Source organism: Chaetodon trifascialis, chromosome 2 (assembly GCF_039877785.1).
Source record: "Chaetodon trifascialis isolate fChaTrf1 chromosome 2, fChaTrf1.hap1, whole genome shotgun sequence".
Taxonomy (NCBI): domain Eukaryota; kingdom Metazoa; phylum Chordata; class Actinopteri; order Chaetodontiformes; family Chaetodontidae; genus Chaetodon; species Chaetodon trifascialis.
Window position 1 is genome coordinate 21,041,614 of NC_092057.1, and position 20,696 is coordinate 21,062,309.

Sequence of the window (20,696 nt, forward strand, 5' to 3'; positions counted from 1 at the left end):
AGCTTTGCCCATGAAAGGGACTAAAAGTCAGGATGTCTTCACCTCTGCTGCTTCGATTTTGACCATTCTTTTATAAATCTGTCTCTTGTAAGTCTCCCAACTTTATGAAAATGCAATACTGAATCACTCCAGTGCCCCTTTGATATTAGGCAATATTCATTATTTCATTTTGAGAAAGAAATTACATTACTTGGGGTTTCCTGGTGGCTGTAGGGTCTGACACACACACAGAGCAATCATTTTGACCCCAGTTTGAATTTGGCAGGGACCTTCGTTTCATGTCATCCCCTCTCACTCCACACATTTGCAGTCACTCTCTAATAGCAGCCGTTCACTGACCCTTGATAACATCAACTGAATGAAGTGGAAGCACCATGTCAACAATTTTAAACTGTTATTTTTGTAGCTCACAAAGACTTTGATACAAGTTGTATCATGATCACAAACAAAACATTGTTATTCAGACGAGGCAAAAGCTTCAATTTCTGTCTGGTTTGCTGTCGTTGCATCCCAGCATTTACACAATCTCATTATCTTGTAAATATGATACTCAGAACTTCTCATGAAGCTTTGCGAGTGTGTGTGTTTGTCTGTGCGTGTGCAATCCTCTTACTCACATGCATTTCAAATGTTGGGATTTTTTCCACAGAGATCTTTCAAAGAACCACATCTCCTCCATTGATACCAGCCTGCTAGATCGTCTCACTGCTCTCCGAGCTCTGTGAGTATGCAGCGTAATTTCGCCTACAGTTCACTCCATCTGTCAACATGCATCTCTTCCATCTATCTAACCTTGCATGCTCTATACATCTGTCTGTCTGATTTTCAGGTATCTTCAAGGGAACAGGATCAATGTCCTCCCCAGAGGGGTTTTCTGCTGTGGACCACTGTCAATCCTGTGAGTACAAAGTGTGGAGAAGATGAGGACCTGGTAAACCCAAGGTCGAGAGCAGAGGAGAGGAGTAAGGGAGAATGAGGAAGATGAAAAGACAGGCTCGGTTTAGTCTGGCTTTAAGCAGGCAGAAATCCCTTGAGTAAGCTAACTGGACCAGAGAGCGTTCACAAAAAAACACACACTGTATAGTGCACACACACACGCACATGGACGCACACGCACCAATCACAGCACGATTAAGTTCAATTACAGCTTACTGCTCCAGGCTCCCACTACCTCCCTCTATCCTTCTCTCCATCTGTCCATCGCTCCCTTCCTCCACCCATTACCTTATTTCTTCCACCCATTGAATGGGCGTTTAAGCACATGTTTGTGAGTGAGTGTGTGTGTGTGTGTGTGTGTGTGTGTGTGTGTGTGTGTGTGTGTGTGTGTGTGTGTGTGTGTGTGTGTGTGTGTGTGTGCGTGTGTGTGATGAGAGAGGACTCTCGTGGTTTCCATCAGTTCCTTCCAAAAACCACCACACAACGGCCCCATTATGTAGCCTACTGGATGGAGGAGAGAGGGAGGGAGAAGGAGATTATGAGCAGAGAAGGAAAAGGGAGAGAAAGAGAGGGAGAAGCATGGAAACAAAGCAGGCGGGTGGAAAGAGGGAGGTGGGAACAACAAAAGTCTGCTGCTTTCTGTTACTCAGCACTTCACTCGTTTTTGTTTTATTTATCTTTCAGTTCACTGTTGTGCTGTATATCTGAGTGATATGGTTGCTTTTTCTATGTATAGAGGACATGTCAATGGCCTTTTCTTTGATCAGCACATATCTAAAAGCCATTTTGTGTGACTGCATCAGTTTGCAATTGAAGAATAACGTATGAGACGCAGTTTCACATACTGGTTCATCAAAGACATCAATCAATGACTCAGTTACTGGCTTGGAGTTTTTCAGTCATTGACAAACCCACAGCACATTAATCCTGCCTCAATGACAGTATGATAGTAATCACCACAAATCAGAGCAAAAGTGAAGGAAAAAGACTTGTTTTGATGTCAACAGTGATTTGTCTATTTTGTTTCCATCAGCGATTTGAGCAACAACCAAATCACCACCATAGAAGAAAGAATATGCGACAACCTATGCAATTTAACTCAAATGTAAGTAACTGCAACCCACTGTCATCCTCTCTGCATCTCTCTATCTCTTATTCTCTTGTTTCTGCAGCATATATGAAACTATGAAATGCTAAAATAAAAAGCAATTAATCCCTACTCATGCACACACATGCAGAGATGCATACGCGCAAACACAAACATCTGATCGCACATGTTTAAAATGAGCGGCGTGTTTCCAGTTACCTCGCCTACACACAAGATGAATAGAGCTCTATTTTAGACTGGAGTGGGAGGTAGTGAGTAGTAATTATTCCTCACCAGGTCTTAAGATGAGAAAAGTTTTTTTCTTCTGCAACTGAGCAAAGCTAAACTGACTAGTCTGTAGTAGACAGAGACACGTCACATAATGTTATCGCTCTTTCTGGCTGGCCTTCCCTCCCTCTGTCTCTTGCTCCATATATTCACCTTCTTCTCCTCGTGTCTCCCCGTCGTGTCTGTTTTTTTTTTCTTCTTTTCCTCTGTCGTTCCAATCACCATTGCTTCTTCCGTTCCCATTGCTTCCTTTCATACACAATGCCTTTTTAAATCCTTGCTGGCTCTTTCTACCTCTTACATCATTTAAAGGAATACACCTTTTTCATGGCAGACATCACAGCAGGAAAAGCACAGGTGTAACTGATATCTTTAGTCACGGTCATTTCCCATTTAGTCATGCCAGCTTCAGGGTCCCAGTATTGCATATGTTGGCTCACTGTCATGGTTTACAGGGACGCTTCAATGGAGCCGAACCATCATTAATGTTATTAGTAATGCATGCTATTTCTGCTACGACAAGCCAAGATGTCTGCCATGTAAAATGTTTGTAAGCAAGGGGGAAAAGGCAGCCAAGCTCTGCCAGAGGTTCTATCCGACCACTCCAAAGATGTCATATTTAACTACACTGTTTTCCACCTTTTAGCATTAGCTAGCTAGCATCTAACTCCATTAAGCCAGCCGTGTATTTTATATATATTTCGAGTGGTGTTTTAATGCAAAAGCTTAGATGTGTAGCTTTTTTTGTTTAAATACACAATTTTTTTGTCTTTTTGATTGAATATTGTCAAGCGTTGGGATTGCCGTGGTCGTTCCATCATTTTTGTCATGACAAAAAAGTGGCAGAAACCGAAGTCAATGTGAAAACTGACATCATCTTACACAGCTTTGCGTACTTTATAGCATCCTTAATCCTGTAGCGTCCGCTTTGTAGTGCCACTCACCGCCACCGTCTCTGTGAGTGGCGCCATGTGTATCAGCATCACTGATCCGGACGATCCCTCCCTGTCCTCCTCTCCTCCAGCGACCTGAGCAGTAACCCTTTTGAGTGTGACTGTAAGCTCTTCCGGCTGGTCAGCTGGCTCCAGGAGAAAGGGGTGCGAGTTCGGCGCCCGGATGCCATGCTCTGCGACCACCCTCCTGAGCTCCGCCACCAGCCCCTGCTCAACGTCAGCCTGCTCACCTGTGGTACGAAGCAGATGCACACTAATCACAAAATGACGAATTTCTAAATGCGTGAATCTTCTTTCTCTGTGTTTTCTTTTTCTTTTCTTGACTGCCTTTTCATACATACTGTAGTAGAAGTACTTGAAAGACTTCATTGACCTGAATTAAGTCTCTCTGTCAAGCTCAACAAAGAAAGACATCGAGCAAATGCACTTGACGATTACAGGCTTGTCTACGAAAAAAGCAAATCCATGAAAAATGAATGTCATAAAATTCTGCAGTCCTTGTGATGACAGATTCTGACATCAGAGTAATAAACTGCTCATCTGTTGACCTCTTTTGATCCTTTGTGCTCATTTCAACAGGGCTGAAGGATTTGAAGGTCTGACCTTGTTAATTACCAGTGAGATTTGAGACAAACTATATTTGCAATCTAGTTACAAATCTTCTCCCACAGGTCTGAACTATGCAGCTTGTCTTGAGGACAGCAGCAGTGGAGGAGGAGGACGGAGTGAGCTTGTTATTTTCTCTTCCTCCACACCTGGAAACTTCACACGTGAACAGTGTAACAGTGTGTGTTTTGCCGCTTCGCACCGCTATGGGGGTTTGGGGGCAAGGCACGAGTGTCTCTGCAGCACAAACTCAGAGCCAAACTTCATAAGCGAGTCTCAGTGTTCCGCCGCCTGTACAAACCCCCATGTTATGAAGGTATGTGGCACACAGTGGTCTTAGATAGTAATTATTTTCCTGTCTTGAGAGACCTCCTTTAGTGAAACTCCCTGCTTTTGCTTTGTTGCCTCTCTTGTTAACACAACATTGAGGATTTCCTCTAAACCTTCCTGTAACCTACCAACAACTTCCCTCTATGGCTTCTGTGACTTCCCGGCATCCTGCAGGTCTGCTGCACAGAGCAGCTAAAGAGAAGTTATTCAAAACTCCAGCTGACATTTGTTTATTTTAAATCACAGCACACGAGTTTCGATTTAAAACCATAAAAATAATAGTAAAGGCACAAACAATTAAAGGAAAGTTGTATTTTACTTTGAAATCCTTGTGCATATTTACACAAAAACCTCCTCTTCCTCACACGGTTCCTCTCTCTGCACAGAAATGTGGGTGGACTCTGGCTCACTATGTGTTTGCGGTGGACTTCTCGGTCTCGCTGAAGCCTCTTCCGCTGCAAAGTGTTCACGACCACATCAGTTTCTCCGCCGCCTCATCTGTCACTCCGGTGACTCTGTCCTGGGACTTTGGTGACCTTTCATCTCGAGTCAACACGACAGGAACAGGTGTGACCGCACTAACTCACAAATATGGACTTCCAGGACATTACGCGGTCAGTTTGATGGCCTGGGCTGGACACAGGGAGGTGAGAGACAGACTTTGTCCAGTATAATAAAATAAAACTACAATGAGCACTTTCTCATAAAGACTATGAATATGAATGAATATCTTGCTTCATATTTGCACATGTTCAGGTCTCTGCGCGCGGAGAGGTGACCGTGACACTTCCTCCCAAACTGGAGCTGCGCTGTCCAGCTCTCGCTGTGGCCAATAAGAGCCTGGAGTTCACACTCGTCAGCTGGGGCGCTGTCGGCGTGGATGTAGACTGGAAGATCACAAAGGACGGTGTCCAAGTTGCCAAAGGTAACGTACACCAACACACTGACACAGCTGATTGATCAGTAAACCTATCAGCACAAAAGGCTCCTTGCCTGCTAAATGTTCCACTACCATATGTTTGCTAGCTAGTTGCCAACTTTGTCTGTCTTGTGGTTGGAGCTGGGCAGGTGTCTTACAGCGGGCTTTTAGAGCTTATGTTAATAAAACCAGCTACCTGCTGCTGCCCAAAATGGTGAGAGTGAACCAAAAAAGAGCTGAAACAAGTTAAAACGCTTTCAGCTGAAGACGTGGGTGATAATTCTCTGCAGATTCATCATTATGAGGAACAACTGTCCCATTAAACATAGCCATGTGGTCCTTTGTTATTATAAACATATTGATTATGGCTGCTCTAAGAGAAAACTGCCTTTCTGCCCTCTAAAATCTGAATTTCTTGAAGCTCTCAGTCAGTCAGATGAGCAAGACCCATCAATCTCAGTGCATGAAAGCAGTTACACTGTGTCTCTATCTCCCTTCCTCACACACACACAAAATCTCTCTCACGTGTACTGTATGTGGACATGCACACACTTAACCTATCTCCCCTCTCCATTCATCTCCAGACAGCCCCTCCTTCACACCCGCCCGCCTCATCTCCCATGAAAGTGATTTCCTCTGTCTGTTGATCTTTATAATTTATTCTTTAACTTTTATTTGATCGGGGCACCAGGTTGTTTCTTTGAGATAAAGTGGCGCCTGCTTTCTACAAAGTGGCAGACGTATCTTTAGAAGAAATGTGGACAAAGCACAAGGCGACTGTTTGTGAAACTAATATGTTTCACGGGAGAACAAAGTGGGAATATGACAGACAAGGAATGTCGCTGTGGGTTCTTTCTGGCCGTCTCAACTGCATAGCGTGTGTGTGTGTGTGTGTGTGTGTGTGTGTGTGTGTGTGTGTGTGTGTGTGTGTGTATTGCACACGCTCTTTAGCTTTTCTATCCTCTTTCCATTAATCACCATCATCTGTGTCTCCTTTTTGAGTCTGTGTTAGTCTCAGCCTTTCAGAAGCTCACACCCTGACCACTGTTCAAGATTTTATAAAAAAAAAACTGTAAAATAGAAATGCACTATGCACTGATTTGCAATGGTCTTTAAGTTAATGTCTCTCTCAAGTGTGTCAGAATGCATTGTACATGTACAATACAGTATATGTGGTATATAGAATTCTGTCCCTTGAGGTTTTCAAAATATCGCTGAACATGTAAAACAGAAGTGTATTCTGACTCTTTTTGCCTGAAATTCAATTCTTTTGATGATCATCTTTGTAGAAATAAGTCATGTGAATGTTTCTGTCCTCTGCCAGCCTCCCCCCACTGTCCAAAGGATGGGGTGTACCATGGCGAGTCCTCTCGCTGTTTCCAGATTGTTCCAGGGGAACTGAGCTGGACGGATGCTCGAAAACAGTGTTCAGACCGCGGCGGGATTCAGGCAATAGTCAGGAGTGATGCGCTGCGTAACCTGCTGGCACACAAAGTGACACAGTGAGTGTTTCTCTCTTTATGGGGTGCAGGAATGGGTTTCTCTCTGATTTTGTTCTCTGTCAGCCTTCCTTAAGCTGAGACAGAAAGACAATTCAGCAAACATTTCCTTCAAGTGCCAGTGTTCTCTTATTACTGTGTGCTCTCAGTACAGATATAGTATGAACACACACACACACACACACACACACACACACACACACACACACACACACACACAGAGTTCAGTGTTCATACTGTATCTGTAGGTACAGAACAGATAACCTCCCTGTTTGCCTGAGGAACTCAATAGTTCTCACCATGTTGCCTTGTCTGTTTGCTGCAGCGACAGCCAAAGAAACATTGTGACAGACATCAAATACTCAAAACAGATGGTGAACTTTCAATCTCTGACAAACACGAAGTACATGGTTTGGATGGTAGTATGAAACGTGTTTTTCTTGCTTCGCTCTCATCGTGTCTGTGTGAACTTGGAGGCTTTTTTCACTGAATGTGACTCTTTGTGTTTGAATGTGTGTAGTTCAGACAAGAGGCTGTCTTCACAGGCAATGTATTTCATTTCTCTACTTACCGCTTATGAACTTCACACCCTGAAGCACAATGATTGTATTCCTCTGGTTTATTTGCCCTTTGTTTTCTGACATCAATTCATTTATTTGTATTGTTTTTTAATCATTCTCTGTCTGAGTGAACTGAAATTGCTTTTTTGGTCCCACATGTACTCAGATGTGAACAGATGATGACGTCAAGCTTAGCTGTTGTTCACAGCATGAAGTCTCTCCCCGCAAAAATAATGTGCTTCTCGACTGTATGGATCCATGTCTGTGTGATGGCTCTGCTATGATGAAAATGTGTCTGGTCTTGTGCTCGTCTGAAGACCTCCAGTGTTTGGTGTTTAGGTCAGAGAGGTTGCAAAAAAACACATCTGTAAAAGCACAGCTGCATTGTAACTTTAACACCCTGGGAGGAGGAGTCCACAGTTCATGTTGTGTGTGTGTGCGTGTGTGTTAATGTGAGGGTAGAGGCCCTGCAGCAGTAGACTGAAGAAAAAAACCCGCTGCAGATGAAGCTTATCCCCTCTCTCCTCCTCCGCTCATGTGTTCCTCCACCCCGTTGCTTACATAAGGAGCCCTCTTTTTTAATCAGTCCTTGTTTGTTGCCACAAAGACCCTTTTTTCTTGATCTCTCTCTGCTTGTATTTTTTAACCCCTGTCCACTCCTTCAGTTATCCTTCTTACAGATGTAAGTGTAGATGTAGTCCTCCAGTGTAGAAAAGTCTGATCAGATCATAGTGAGTCATACACATCTTCTTTTTTTTTGAAGGACAACCTTTTTTTCCAGTTAAGAGCATATGACAAAAAGAAAAATTGTTGACAAGAGGAAAATATATGGTCCATTAGTGGACTCATGGAGTGAATATCCAATTTGTCTGTCGCGCTCACAGGGATGTATATGCCTCTCTGACAGTCTATTGGGCTTCAATCAGAGCTCATTTCTGCTTTTTCTGGACTGCAGTTATTGATTGTTGAAGGCAAGCTGGCACATAATTCACAAAGTCCAATCCCACTTTGTCGAGGCCCACATTGATCCAAGTCTGGGTGTTTTGTAAGGTTTGTGTGGTGTGTTGCTCCATCTGACCACCATCACATACACAAGGACATTTGTGAAAAAAACATTTTCTCTGTCTTTTTATCATTCACCCTTGAGGCACATGTATGTTATTTGACTTATTCTTGCCATAGATTTGCTAATGTTTGTATGTGTGTCTTTCTGTGTACGCTAAGTGATGGAGCCAATTTTCCAGCTGTCAGCAGCCACGCGGCGAAATGTCAGGGAGGCGCTGTGTTAATCCGTGTCTTTTCTGCCCCAGGGAGCGAGGTGTGTGGCTGGGCTTGAGTGATGTCGACTCTCCAGGCAAACTGCGCTGGGTGAATGGCTCAGAGGCACAGGAGGGAGAGGAGGGCCTGCCGCCACGTTCTCCAATCTCCCGTGGAAACGTGTGCGTGTCCCTCGATCAGCGTGGCCAGACCAGCTCACACCCATGCAATGCCAAGCGGGCCTACATCTGCCAGTACAGTCCCCAAGGTAGGCTCCACACACTGACTCATGCGCACAAAAACATGGGGTCGCTCAAATGCCTAGAAACCCCTTATCAGAGGAAGAAAATGAAAACTGTGGCCCAGGTTTGATGCAAATGCAATTTCCCCACATCACCCCGTTCCTTAGTTGTTTGTAGCCTCCTTCACATGTAATCACACTACACTAGACTGGCTTCCTGAAGCACTTTTTATAACTACATCATTTTTCAAGTAGATTGCTCCACATGTGAGAAGCATCCAGAGTCATTTTTGTGACTGGAAAAAGGTCACATTTTCAGAGCAGGTGAACAGCAAAGAATAGACACAATTCTACAATTAATAATAAAAATAATTAATAAATAATAATAATTGTTAAGATGTCCAAGGGCCCCTAAACGCTGTAGAAAATAAGCAGACTTCACCGCCATTTACAGAGCTAATATGTCGCAGCTGGATACCTGTTCTATAGAGGTGGAGAACATATGTGGTAAAATTGCTGCCATTTGAATGTCCAAACACAATGTATGTAGTGGCCAACATAATGCGGGTGAGTCAGTGTTGAAATGAAATGAGCATAGTCACCAAGTCAGTGTTACTGAATGTAGACAAAATAACAAGACATTTACTGCCAGGAAATAAGCTCCAGTTTTTCTACTGGCAGTGTTAAACTTATATTGTGCTGATTGTAGGTCAGTGAGTTTAAGGCTTTCTCATTTAGGCTTCACCATGAAGTGGAACATGTCCTGTACGTCCACTGAGAGTGCTTGACAGGCTCAGATTGTTACTCTGAGTGCCCAAAATTATGGCAAGGATCCCTACAGAGATAGAGCTTTTTGTTAAAGAGTAAGATCATTTTAGTGTAACCAGAAAAGGCGGTTTCATCACTTTCCTCACAGCCACCAGACTCCACTGACAAAAATAGTAATTTTACCTTGCAGAACATGGGAGTTGCTGGTCTACCACTGCCATGATTGGTTAGTTTGTTTGTGTTATAGTCCGACTTTGGTGTTTTAACTCTTTAGTCTGAATTAACGTGTTAAAACACATTTGTTATACACATTACATTACAGCCCGTTTCCCGACTGCCGGCTGAGGCGATCTGCTGCACCAGTCTCAAAACTTTTTCCACCTATGAGTCATTTAGATCTCAGAATATGTACAAATTGGCCCTGGGTTTAAAAATGATTAATTACCCTTTAACAATAGTTTTGATTGGTCTCGTTTGTAACAGTGAGGAATGCAGAGGCTCCATCATTTCTTAGAAACTGCCTCTACTACCACTACTACTACTCCTCTCCTCTGTATCCTTTTTAAATTTAAATTTGTCAGCTTGACTTCACTCTGTTTCTGCCTCTTCAGTACGTGTTCCAGATGCAGGGATCTACATGGTGGGCCTGGCTGTGTTTCCCTCCAATAATCATTTGCACCATGCCCCACCTGCTCCGCTCTCTACTCCACGACCTCCCGGCGGTGGCATAGAGGTGAGGAGGAAGTCTCAGCTCATCGTACCTTTCTCCTCAAACTGCTTTTCATTCAACTTTCTGACTGGTTTTCTCACTTTCTTCCACTCAGGTGCTGTTGTTCCCAGCCCTGAGCTTTTTTCAGTCGGGTCGTCTGTCCTCCCTAGAATTTGTCACTCAGGAGCTCAGCTCTCAAATCCACGTCCGATTCCAGACCTACAGACCTCACTGCCATTATCCCGGCCTGCACCTGCTGCTTCCCAGTGAGTCAAACACAGGACCACACTCGCTCGCTCACACACACACACACACACACACACACACACACACACACTCTCTCTAAACCATCTGCACATTCCTGGTGAGCATCAGCAGGTGTTGCAATATCTACAAGCCACCTGTGTCCACACCTCCAGTTAGACAAAAACATCCACACACACACACACCCACTGACCAGCCTTGTCTAAAGTGGTTAGGTCGGCGAACATGAAAGAAAGTTGAACAGAGACAGAAAATATGGCAAAAAAGGAGAGGAAGGGAAAAAAAACCTCCCCCTGGGCCCTTCCTGCCCTCATGCAGACACATGACACGTAACTGCAACACAAGGCAGCACAAGCCACAAGTAACTGAAACACTTTCTGTGTTTTCTTTTTTTTTCCATTTGTCCACTGAGACATGGGAGCAAAGCTGTGCAATAGACAGAGGAGCAGAGAGCGGATGCACTCGAAAGATGTGAGAAACAGAAATCCACAGAGAGCCGAGCAGCTTGTCAAAAACACGAGAGCATGTTTTTCTGTGAAACTTTGAATTCGTAAATGCAGCAGCAGGGGAGGTGATAGTGGAGATCCTGAGATAATGCAACTGGATTATTAATTACTCAGATAGCAAGTTTGTTGCTTGGAGTATATCAATCCAGCACACTAATTATGCACACACACATACACACACACACATACACACACACGCAACTTTTACATGCAGACCCCCCAAGTGCACACTTTGATCAACTCTTTGAACAAGTAATTAATTTCTTAGATCTTCAGTTTTGCTCCATTATGCTTTTTAGATATTAATACTGAAATCAAAAATTATTAATAATAATATATCAATAGACTAGATCCAGTGGTGGAAAGTACAATTTTGAGATATTTTACTTGAGTATTCCCATCTTCTGTGACTGTATACTTATATGCCATTACATTTCAGATGAAAGTATTGGATTTCTTACTCATCCGCATTTATTTGATTGTACATAGACCTATATGATCAGCTTGTATAGTATGATACATATACATACTCACTCTTTCACCACTGGCTGCATCAATGCCACTATTTTCTGACCTGTGCTCTCCAGGTTAATAAATGATTAAAATTAGATGCATCTTGTGTCTCAGGTTGTGGAGGTTCATCGTGTGCTCCGGTGGCTGTTTGTGTCCCCAATGACACCAGAAGCGGTGATCCACCCTCTTGCCCCCAGCGAGAGCAGTGGTGTCCCTTCCAGCACCGGTGCCTGCCCCTCTCTAGTCCCTGCCACCCATCTTCCTGTCCTAACTGCACCCAGGCTCACCGCCTGCCCGCTGGGTCGCTGAGGCCCCGATACACTCTGCAGAATGAGGTGGTGTTCACACTACCAGCAGGACCAGCTGCACACGTCCTGGTGAGAGAATTTATGTGTAACTTCCAGGTTCAAGCTTTGGACTGAGCAAGTAGTTCATGACTCACTTTTGTGTTAGGGTGTGTGGATAAACCGTTAAAGGATTGCAGGCCTGCCTGTCACTGCAGCAAAAAGAGGCAGATGAAATCCGATTCAATAAAGAAGACACTTCCTATTTGCAGACAAAGTTGAGAATCAGCAGTTTTAGTTGTTTTTCTGACTTTGATCCGTGTTTGTCTTTAACTTAAACTCTCTGCATCGCTGTGTCTCCCAGGTACAAGAACAATTGGAGGACCTGCTGGTTTCCCGTGGTGATGTCATCGCCCTGCAGCACGACGCTGGCTCCGCCTCCCTTCTCCGTTGCCAGTCCTCTCCGAACTCACCCTGGAGGCAGCCTGTCTTAGCCCTCAACCAATCAGAGTGGTTCTGGATCAACAATACCAGGCAGTCAACAGACACCCTGGCCGACCTCAACGCTGACCCTCTGCCCTACCCGGAGCTCGATGTGAAGGCGCTGGTGGAGGATGGTGAGGGAAGCTGGCTGGAGGAAGTAGTTTGCCCTGTCAGAGTGCTCTACGTGGGCCACAGTGAGACTCAGCTGCAGGGAGCACAGCTGTCTGCTGGTCTACCCCAGCCTGGGCTCTACAGCCTGCTGGTAAGACATCAGAGCTGCACAGCATGTCCTATCCCAGCATGCATCTGACACATTTCAACATATTTAAATGTCTCTATAGAGAGACTAATGTATGGAAATGTATTTGCTGTATAAATGATATGTTTGTCTGCACCTCTTTTTTTCCTATGTTGGTTATTCTGTTGTATTATCAAAATAACACGGAACCAAATTTGATAAATTCCAGGTGACTACAGCTGAGCCATCATACCCAGCCTCAGCATCATGTCCACTGCGGGTGGTGCCTCCTCTGGGCTTGACAATCCTCCACCCCTCTCCCCAGAACAGCACTGTATACCTGCAGCCCAACGACACCCGGCTGCTGCTCCGCGTCCAGTCTCGCTATGAGACGAAGGCCTCTTGGCTTGGCAGTAATTGTAGTGTGACCTTCCAGTCCAACTGTCCCTCAGAGTTTTCTTCCAGCCCGACGCTCTGTCGGCCCGGCCCGAGCTCCAGCTCTGGGGTTGAGGTAGTAGAGACCAGCCTGTATGCGGTGCTGAATCTGAGCCTGGGGACAGAGGAGCAGAGGAGTCCAGTGCAGGTGGAGCTGGAGGCCCACAATAATGTGACGGAGGCCAGTCTGACTGTGGTCGTCCAGCTGGAAGAACCACTCAGAGGACTGATGGTGCAGCCGCACCCTGCACACAGGGTGCTGATGGAGTCAGTCGTGGTGAGTGTGTGTTTGTGCTCATGTGTTTACTTCACTGGTAGTTGTGTTAAGAGTTCATATTTGATATTGATGTTTGACAACCGCACTGTACTCTGTCTTTTTTCATCATGTCCTTATATGTGTATATATGTGATTGTGCATGTTTTAGAGCTACACAGCATCAGTGCTCGAAGGCACCAATCCCACATTTAAATGGACGGTGGATGACAAACCCTACTTCACCTATTACAATACTGTCCTCAATGTCATCTACCAGCACGCTGCAGTCTACAAGCTCACAGTAAGTTTCTGTTATGTTGCATTCATGTCAGAACACTAATTGTTTTGATTAAATTCACATGACAGATTTTTTTTTATAACTGGCTTTTGCTCTGTTTTTTCTACCTATTCCTTATTGATCAATTTGATAGTTTCCGTTAATTACATCTGAAAGAAAGAAATTGACTGTAGATGAAAGCCTGAATACATGACTTTGTACAAAAGCAGTATGTTAGAATTAGTCAGCAACACTCCCTGTATTGCTATAAAGTCACATTATTATATTTGGTTGGGTTGAATTAGAGTCTGAAACTAACAATTATTTTCACAGTCAATTATGTAATCTGCTGACTTTTTTGTTCTGTAATTGTTGGTCTGTAAATGTCAGAAAACTATGAATGATCACCAATGAATCTACTAGAGACCTTAATAGATCACATAATATGTTTGGAGGTATTATTATCGCACCTCATTGTGTTGCAACACAATCAAAGCGAATATGGTACAGATGCAACACAAGACTTTAGCCTTTTACCAGTTGTCTTCAGTCCTCTCACCGCTCATGTGGCGTCTCTTCCAGGTGACAGCCATGAACCATGTCAGCGCCCTCACAGAGCATTTCAATGTGACTGTCGACCGGCTGCAGCCTATGGCCAACCTCACAGTAAAGGGCGTGCCAGATGTGGTTCCTCAGGGCTCCACCCAGACTCTCACCACCTCTGTGCTTGTCGACATGTCTGTGGCTGCCACCATCCGGTATGAACAGTGGGGGGGGTGGATAGATAGATAGATAGATAGATAGATAGATAGATAGATAGATAGATAGATAGATAGATAGATAGATAGATAGATAGATAGATAGATAGATAGATAGATAGATAGATAGATAAAAAATGTCAAAAAATGCTTCATTTTTCATCTTCTCTCTTTTGTTTTTAAGACTGGGTGAACACACAGTGCATCTGTTTGTGTTTGACTGCTCCTTTTTTGTTCTCCTCTATCTGTCACTCCGTCTTTCTCTTTGCTCCTTTCTCTGTTTTTGTCTTCCTGTGCTCCATAATAGCACTGCAGCAGTCATACCATGCAGAGCCTTGGATTTATAACCGTGTGGTTAGAGCAGATTGCTGACAAGAATTTTCCCCTCTGCTCGGCTGTTTCCCCTGTACTTTTTTTCCCTTTTTCTTCCACTCTTTCTCTTTTACTCTTTTTCTCTCCTTCCCTCTTTCACATTCCCACCCTCCTGACTGTGGCACACTCTTTTACTTAGTTTCCCTCCTCTCTCACCATTCTTGGTCCAGAGAGGCTTCCTGAGTTTTGAGTTTCCACTTTGCGCCGTCCAAACCCTCTATTGCCTCGCCAGAGAAGATTCCCACTTTCCAACTAGTGACTGTGAGTGTGTTTGTTTTTGTGTGTATGTGTGTGTTGATGGAAAAGGTTATTGGCGCCTCTATTCATCTAAACTCCAAGTATTTCTCTCAAAGTCTGTTTTAATGGTTTTACATTGTTTCTGTTATGCTGCAGATGGTCTTTTGGTGACGGCGGATATCAGGAGTTTGAATACAAGCCTCCCTATGCTCCCTCCCTCATCTGCCCTGAGTCATCCAATCAGGTCCTCCTAAGCAACAATGTCACCTATATCTACTCTCAGCCAGGTATCTCCCTATCAGCACTACTAGCATGTAGTCTTGACTAATGGGACAGCAGCCAGTTAAGTTATTTCAGATGTTGGTGAGTAGGTAATGGCACATGTTTAATGTAACCTCTGTCCTTCCTCTCCCTTTCTTCCCTCTTTCGGAACAGGAATATACACAGCACTGGTGTCAGTGTCCAATCGTTACGAGAACATCAGTCAGACAATCAACATGAGTGTCTACAGCATCCTCACTCGTGTTGATATACAAACAGAGCCACGACTCCTCCTCACTGGCAAAACAGCAGATTTTGAGGCTCACCCTCTGCCCTCGCCATATGGAATTCACTATGACTGGCGCTTTGGAGATGGTTCTGCACCCCAGCAAGGTCGCCGCGTGGCACACACATATGCACAGAGCGGGAACTTTAATGTCTGTGTATCTGTAAATAACACCATCAGCTCTACAGAGGTTTGTGCCGAGATGTTTGTATATGAGGAGATTGAAGATTTAACAGCCAACAGCTCCTCTCCTACAGAGCTTCACAGCCCTACTATCGTATGGGCACACCTTGCATCAGGTAATAATATCACATGGACATTCTCCATGGGTGATGGGACCATCTACACAGTAGCTGAACCTCATGTGTCACACAGCTATAACAAAGACGGCAATTACACAGTGAATGTGACCGCTACGAATGCTGTGAGCTCTGGCTGGACAGTCCTACCAGTGCAGGTGTTTGTCTTTCAAGTTGTGAAGATGGAGCCGTCTGGATGTGTCCAAGAACAAACCCCCGTCAACTTTCAGGCCTGGGTGTCCGGTAATTCATCTGCTCATCTTTATGAGTGGAGCTTTGGAGACGGAAGCCCAAACGAGACACATCACGGCAACCCCAGAATCTCACACACCTACTGGACAAGTGGGAACTACCTCCTCTCTCTGCTTCTTTCCAGTGGGGTAAACAAGATCACCAAAGCCAACTTTTTCAACTGGGTGTGTGTGCAGCCTTCTTTAACCAACATCAGCCTTACCCTCGAGAAATCACACTATGCGGTTGGGGAGGAGATCCAGTTCCAGGCCAGAGCTGAGCCAGAATTTAACTACAGTTATCAGTGGGACTTTGGGAGAGAGGAAGACCTTGCCCTCGTCCGTGGTTCTGAGAATATCGTGACGACATATAAAAACCCAGGTCATTACATGGTGACAGTCATTGTCTTCAATAACATCTCCACCACCAACACCAGTGTTGGGATTGAGGTTCTGATGCCCATAGGACCAATTGTTATTCAACATAATGGTACCAAGTACAATAACCTGACCCTTAGAGTACCGTACACTTTCACAGCATCTTCCTTGGCTTCCAATGTCACTTACGTCTGGGACTTCGGAGATGGAAATTTGCTTACAGGCCAGAACATCCTCCGCACCTACAACATCTCAGGGAACTACAATATCACATTGACAGCAACCAACACAGTAAGCAGGAATCACACTACTTTACCTGTTGCTGTGCTTGCACCAATCTGTGGATTGTCTGTTAATGCCAGCTTAGTAAATGTGCCACTCAATGCCTCAGTCCACTTTGAGGCCCAAATGGAGGAGGGAGATGGTGTCCGGTTCTCTTGGATCTTGTGTGACCGTTGCACTCCAATCCTAGGGACCCACACCATGTTTTACACCTTCCGCTCTGTTGGCACGTTCAATATCATTGTGACAGCGGAGAATGACGTAGGAATGGCACAAGCAAGTATCTTCCTGTTTGTCCAACGTGAGCTGGAGGGGCTGCAGATTTTAGCAGAAGAGGAGATTGGAGGAGGAGGAGGCACAGGACTGAATGGTTGCTGTTTTGCTACAAACCGTGTTCTCCACCTTCAAGCAGGATTAAAAGAAGGAACCAACATGACTTTTGCTTGGAATCTCATCAGAGAGCTAGACCCTGTCAGCTCAAGCTTCAACATAAGCGGCAAAACAGTGGAGGTCAATTTCTCCACACCAGGCCCATGTGACATCTTTCTCCAGGCAGCCAACCTTCTGGGCCAGTTGTCTGTCAACAGAACCATCTACTTTCTGGAGCCAGCTGGAGTGGTATACTTGCAAATCAGTGACAACCCAGTTGCAGTCAATGCTGCAACTAATCTGACTGTATTGACTACTGAAGGCTCGGACCTTCAGTACCGCTGGTCTGTGAATGGGGATGCTCTGCAGTGGAACAAACCCTGGAAGGCCCACACCTTCATCAGTCCTGGCCTAAAGCTAGTCACTGTAGAGGTCTTCAATGACGTTAGCTCAGAGGTTGTGTCAGAGATGGTTAGTGTCCAGGAAGTCATTTCTGGGCTAACATTTTCAGCTACTGATGTGACAGAGCAGAGTTACGTAGCAGCAGGCGTCAATGTCTGGCTCCAGGGTGAGGTACTGACAGGAACCAATGTGACATGGACATGGCTGTTGGAAGGAAAAACAGAAACAGGAAGGAAAACCTCTCTGACTTTCCAGGAGCCAAAAACAGCCATTGTTACTCTGAATGCCACCAATGATGTCAGCGGGCAAGTGGTTTCCAGAGAGTTCTTTGTTCAGGACAAAATTCAGGGGTTAGAGTTGAAGGCAAGTAAGAACATTGCAGCAGTCGGTGAGAAAGTGGAGTTCACCATCTCAATGGCAGTGGGCTCAGACGTTCGCCTCATCCTGAGCATCAGCGGAGATGCCACTGTTATCCTTCAACCCAACCAAACCTACATCCACACATTCAGCAGGGTGGATACATACATGGTGAATCTCACCGCTCACAACCAGGTAAAGTCAAATGAGATGCATTACATACATTATAAGGGTATGAAATTGAGATTGTTTGGCTGGTCAGTTTTCATTATTATGATGTAGAGTACAAAGTAACAAACACTGAAGCCATCACAGCCATTTCAGAAGTATAATGTGTACATTTTTTAACCTTTTACCAATTGAATTATTTTCTGTTTTTGCCAGTCTGCAAATAGGTTGTCTAATGACACAATTCTTGGTACACACAGTGTCAACCTTATGGCATCCCTGTAAATAACTTAAATTCTCTGATTACTGGTCTTTACAGAGAGGCCGTGACATGAATAGAGCTTGTATGACATACATAAATGTTGCCCCAAGCATGTAATTGTTGTAAAGTCGATATGTTCAGAAAATGTCAGACTACTGCACCCAAACCCACCTACCAATGGATCTGAACTGAAGACACTTAGAATAAAGGGATGAAAGCAATACATACACTGCACATGTTCTACAAGAACATATGCAATCAGAATAATTGGAATCACATAAGCATTTTGCTTATAGTGGTTTAAGCAGAAATTATTTGATCGTCACTACATTACTCTTTTTGGCATCAACTCAGGTGTCAAGTCAAGCAAGATAATTTAATGGAACTAAGACAATACATGCATTTTGATGTGTAATATGCAATATTGCAATCCAGGTTAGTTCAAAGAGGCGGCACCTCCAGGTTGAGGTGATGGAGCCAGTGCGTGGACTTTCTATCCAGGGAAGCTGTGCAGCAATCCCAGTTGGTGTAAAGAGGTTGTTCGTGGCCAACATCACGACAGGCAAACCTGTTAGTTTCCTGTGGACCTTTGATCTGCACCACCACCACCAGGCATCACATATGGGCAAAGAGGTCAGATCACTTCAATATTTGGCCCTTATAAATGTTATGATATAATTATGACATGAATATCACAATATAGCAAACAGATGTCAAGACACAAAAATGGTGACGTGCCTCAATGAATCCGACAACTCCAGGTGTCCTACACGCCAGAAGAAGCAGGTTTATTGACCATCTACCTGAAGGCCTTCAACGCACTGCCTGCTCAGAACATCACCAAGCACATCCTGGTTCAGAACCTGCTGACGTCTGCTGTACTGCATGCAGCCCCTCAGGACACTTTCATCAATAAGACAGTGACCCTGAAGGCCTATGTCACACCCAGATCTAATGCTGTGGAATGCTTGTGGAACTTTGGTGATGGTTCTACTCCTGTTCACACCAACACCACAACTGTGGGTTATGAGTACAGACAACCAGGACACTACGTGGTCCAAGTATGTTTTTTGAACTTCATCATTCCATGTTCTCAATAGATCCATTATTTATTTGTTGATCCATAAAATATGAGATTTGACACATGCTGTATGTGAAACCTTGGCATCTTCCAAGTTTTGTGATTTCACCAACTCGTGTTTTTTTCCTGCCAGGCGAACTGCAGTAACCTGGTGAGCTGGGTGTTGGCCCAGGTGGAGGTCAATATCAGTGTATTGGAGTGTGAGGAGCCAGAAGTGCAGGTGGTTCAAGCCCCCCGCCTGACCATCTGGCGCTCCCAGCCCACTTTGGTGGAGGCCAGTGTGGACCTAAAAGGCTGTCTGCGCTATGGAGCTCAGTACCTCTGGCAGATACTCTCGGCACCCTCTTGTGATAATGAGAAAGACCACCGTATTACCTCTGGGGTGATGACTCAGCCCTCTCAGTCTGTGCTAGTTCCTTTAATTCGCCTGCCGGTGGAGGTGGATGTGCAGCGGCTGCAGTTGTCATTGCCTAAGATGACGCTGGAAGCAGGGAACTATACCTTGGTGTTTTCTCTGTCTTACGAAGACGTGCCACTAAGGAAAGCTGCCTGTGTGCATCTCAATGTCATGGCTGCCAGGTCGGTGGAGAAAAAATTAACGTTCTCTTTGTGCAGTACATCCTTTGTCCCCCTTTATTTATAGTTTCTAATTTATTAATTCATTCTGCTCGTGATATGCAGTTTGATGCAGAATGACATTGCCACAATAACCCACCCAAAATGAAGGCTTGTAGAAATGGATTCATAGTCCTCTGTGATCCTCTGGTAACATAGTCCCTAAGTGAAGACCGCATGTTTCTCACTGGACATTACTCACTGCAATCATACATGATAATATAGAGATAACTTCCACTTCACCAAAAAATGCACTTAATGCCTTTTATTGAATGTAGTACAAACATAGTACATAGATGTAAACTGCAAGTTGACTGCTTGGCTGACTGGACCAGTTTATGTTAATATAACCCTTTTTCATGCCAGGCTGATGCCCATCATAGAAGGAGGTACCTACAGGGTGTGGTCAAGGACACAGGACCTGCAGCTCAGTGCTGAGCAGTCATACGACCCCAACATGGAGCCTGACAACCAGTCCCTACTCCACTACCACTGGGGGTGTCAAAGCACTTCAAAGGTAAAGACAGATATGAAACAAAAGTTGCTTCCACACATTATGACTGAAAAAGAGTTGGATGAACTTTTTCTGGTTAAATTGGCAGTTTCACAAAAATAATACAAACTACCAGCTGCTCAGGTTTCCATACATTGCAAGTACAGAGTTATCATTCAGACAGCACTATATAAATGTAGTTGGATTAAATGTCTTCAAGTACAGAAGGATGGAGTGCAACCAAGTCCTTTGCTGCTTCTGCTCCTGTGGTTAGACAAGATTGTCTCTCGCTATATTTTCAATATTTGGCTTTGAGTCTAATAGAAGTAAAAGAGTGATGAATTGTCAAACCAAACTCTACTGTGAAACATTTTATTGGTAGTTTTTTAATGGTGACTTCATGAGACAGAGTTTGGAGGACAGATTGATTCTGCAAA

The 20,696-nt window shown here is 44.4% G+C and overlaps 1 protein-coding gene across 1 annotated transcript in view; it reads left to right on the plus strand.

The window, feature by feature from the left end:
- Nucleotides 1–20,696, plus strand: part of pkd1a (polycystic kidney disease 1a) — a 61,796-nt gene that overhangs the window by 16,681 nt on the left and 24,419 nt on the right. Inside the window, exons 2-23 of the mRNA XM_070978320.1 lie at nt 650–721; nt 830–898; nt 1,970–2,041; nt 3,336–3,499; nt 3,936–4,186; nt 4,587–4,847; nt 4,957–5,125; nt 6,444–6,621; nt 8,489–8,703; nt 10,056–10,177; nt 10,269–10,419; nt 11,551–11,813; nt 12,085–12,465; nt 12,671–13,153; nt 13,302–13,433; nt 13,992–14,167; nt 14,933–15,063; nt 15,212–17,835; nt 18,506–18,703; nt 18,832–19,131; nt 19,285–19,730; nt 20,133–20,283. Coding sequence (XP_070834421.1) covers nt 650–721; nt 830–898; nt 1,970–2,041; nt 3,336–3,499; nt 3,936–4,186; nt 4,587–4,847; nt 4,957–5,125; nt 6,444–6,621; nt 8,489–8,703; nt 10,056–10,177; nt 10,269–10,419; nt 11,551–11,813; nt 12,085–12,465; nt 12,671–13,153; nt 13,302–13,433; nt 13,992–14,167; nt 14,933–15,063; nt 15,212–17,835; nt 18,506–18,703; nt 18,832–19,131; nt 19,285–19,730; nt 20,133–20,283 — 7,009 coding nt within the window. The remainder of the gene's footprint in view (nt 1–649; nt 722–829; nt 899–1,969; nt 2,042–3,335; nt 3,500–3,935; nt 4,187–4,586; nt 4,848–4,956; nt 5,126–6,443; nt 6,622–8,488; nt 8,704–10,055; nt 10,178–10,268; nt 10,420–11,550; nt 11,814–12,084; nt 12,466–12,670; nt 13,154–13,301; nt 13,434–13,991; nt 14,168–14,932; nt 15,064–15,211; nt 17,836–18,505; nt 18,704–18,831; nt 19,132–19,284; nt 19,731–20,132; nt 20,284–20,696) is intronic.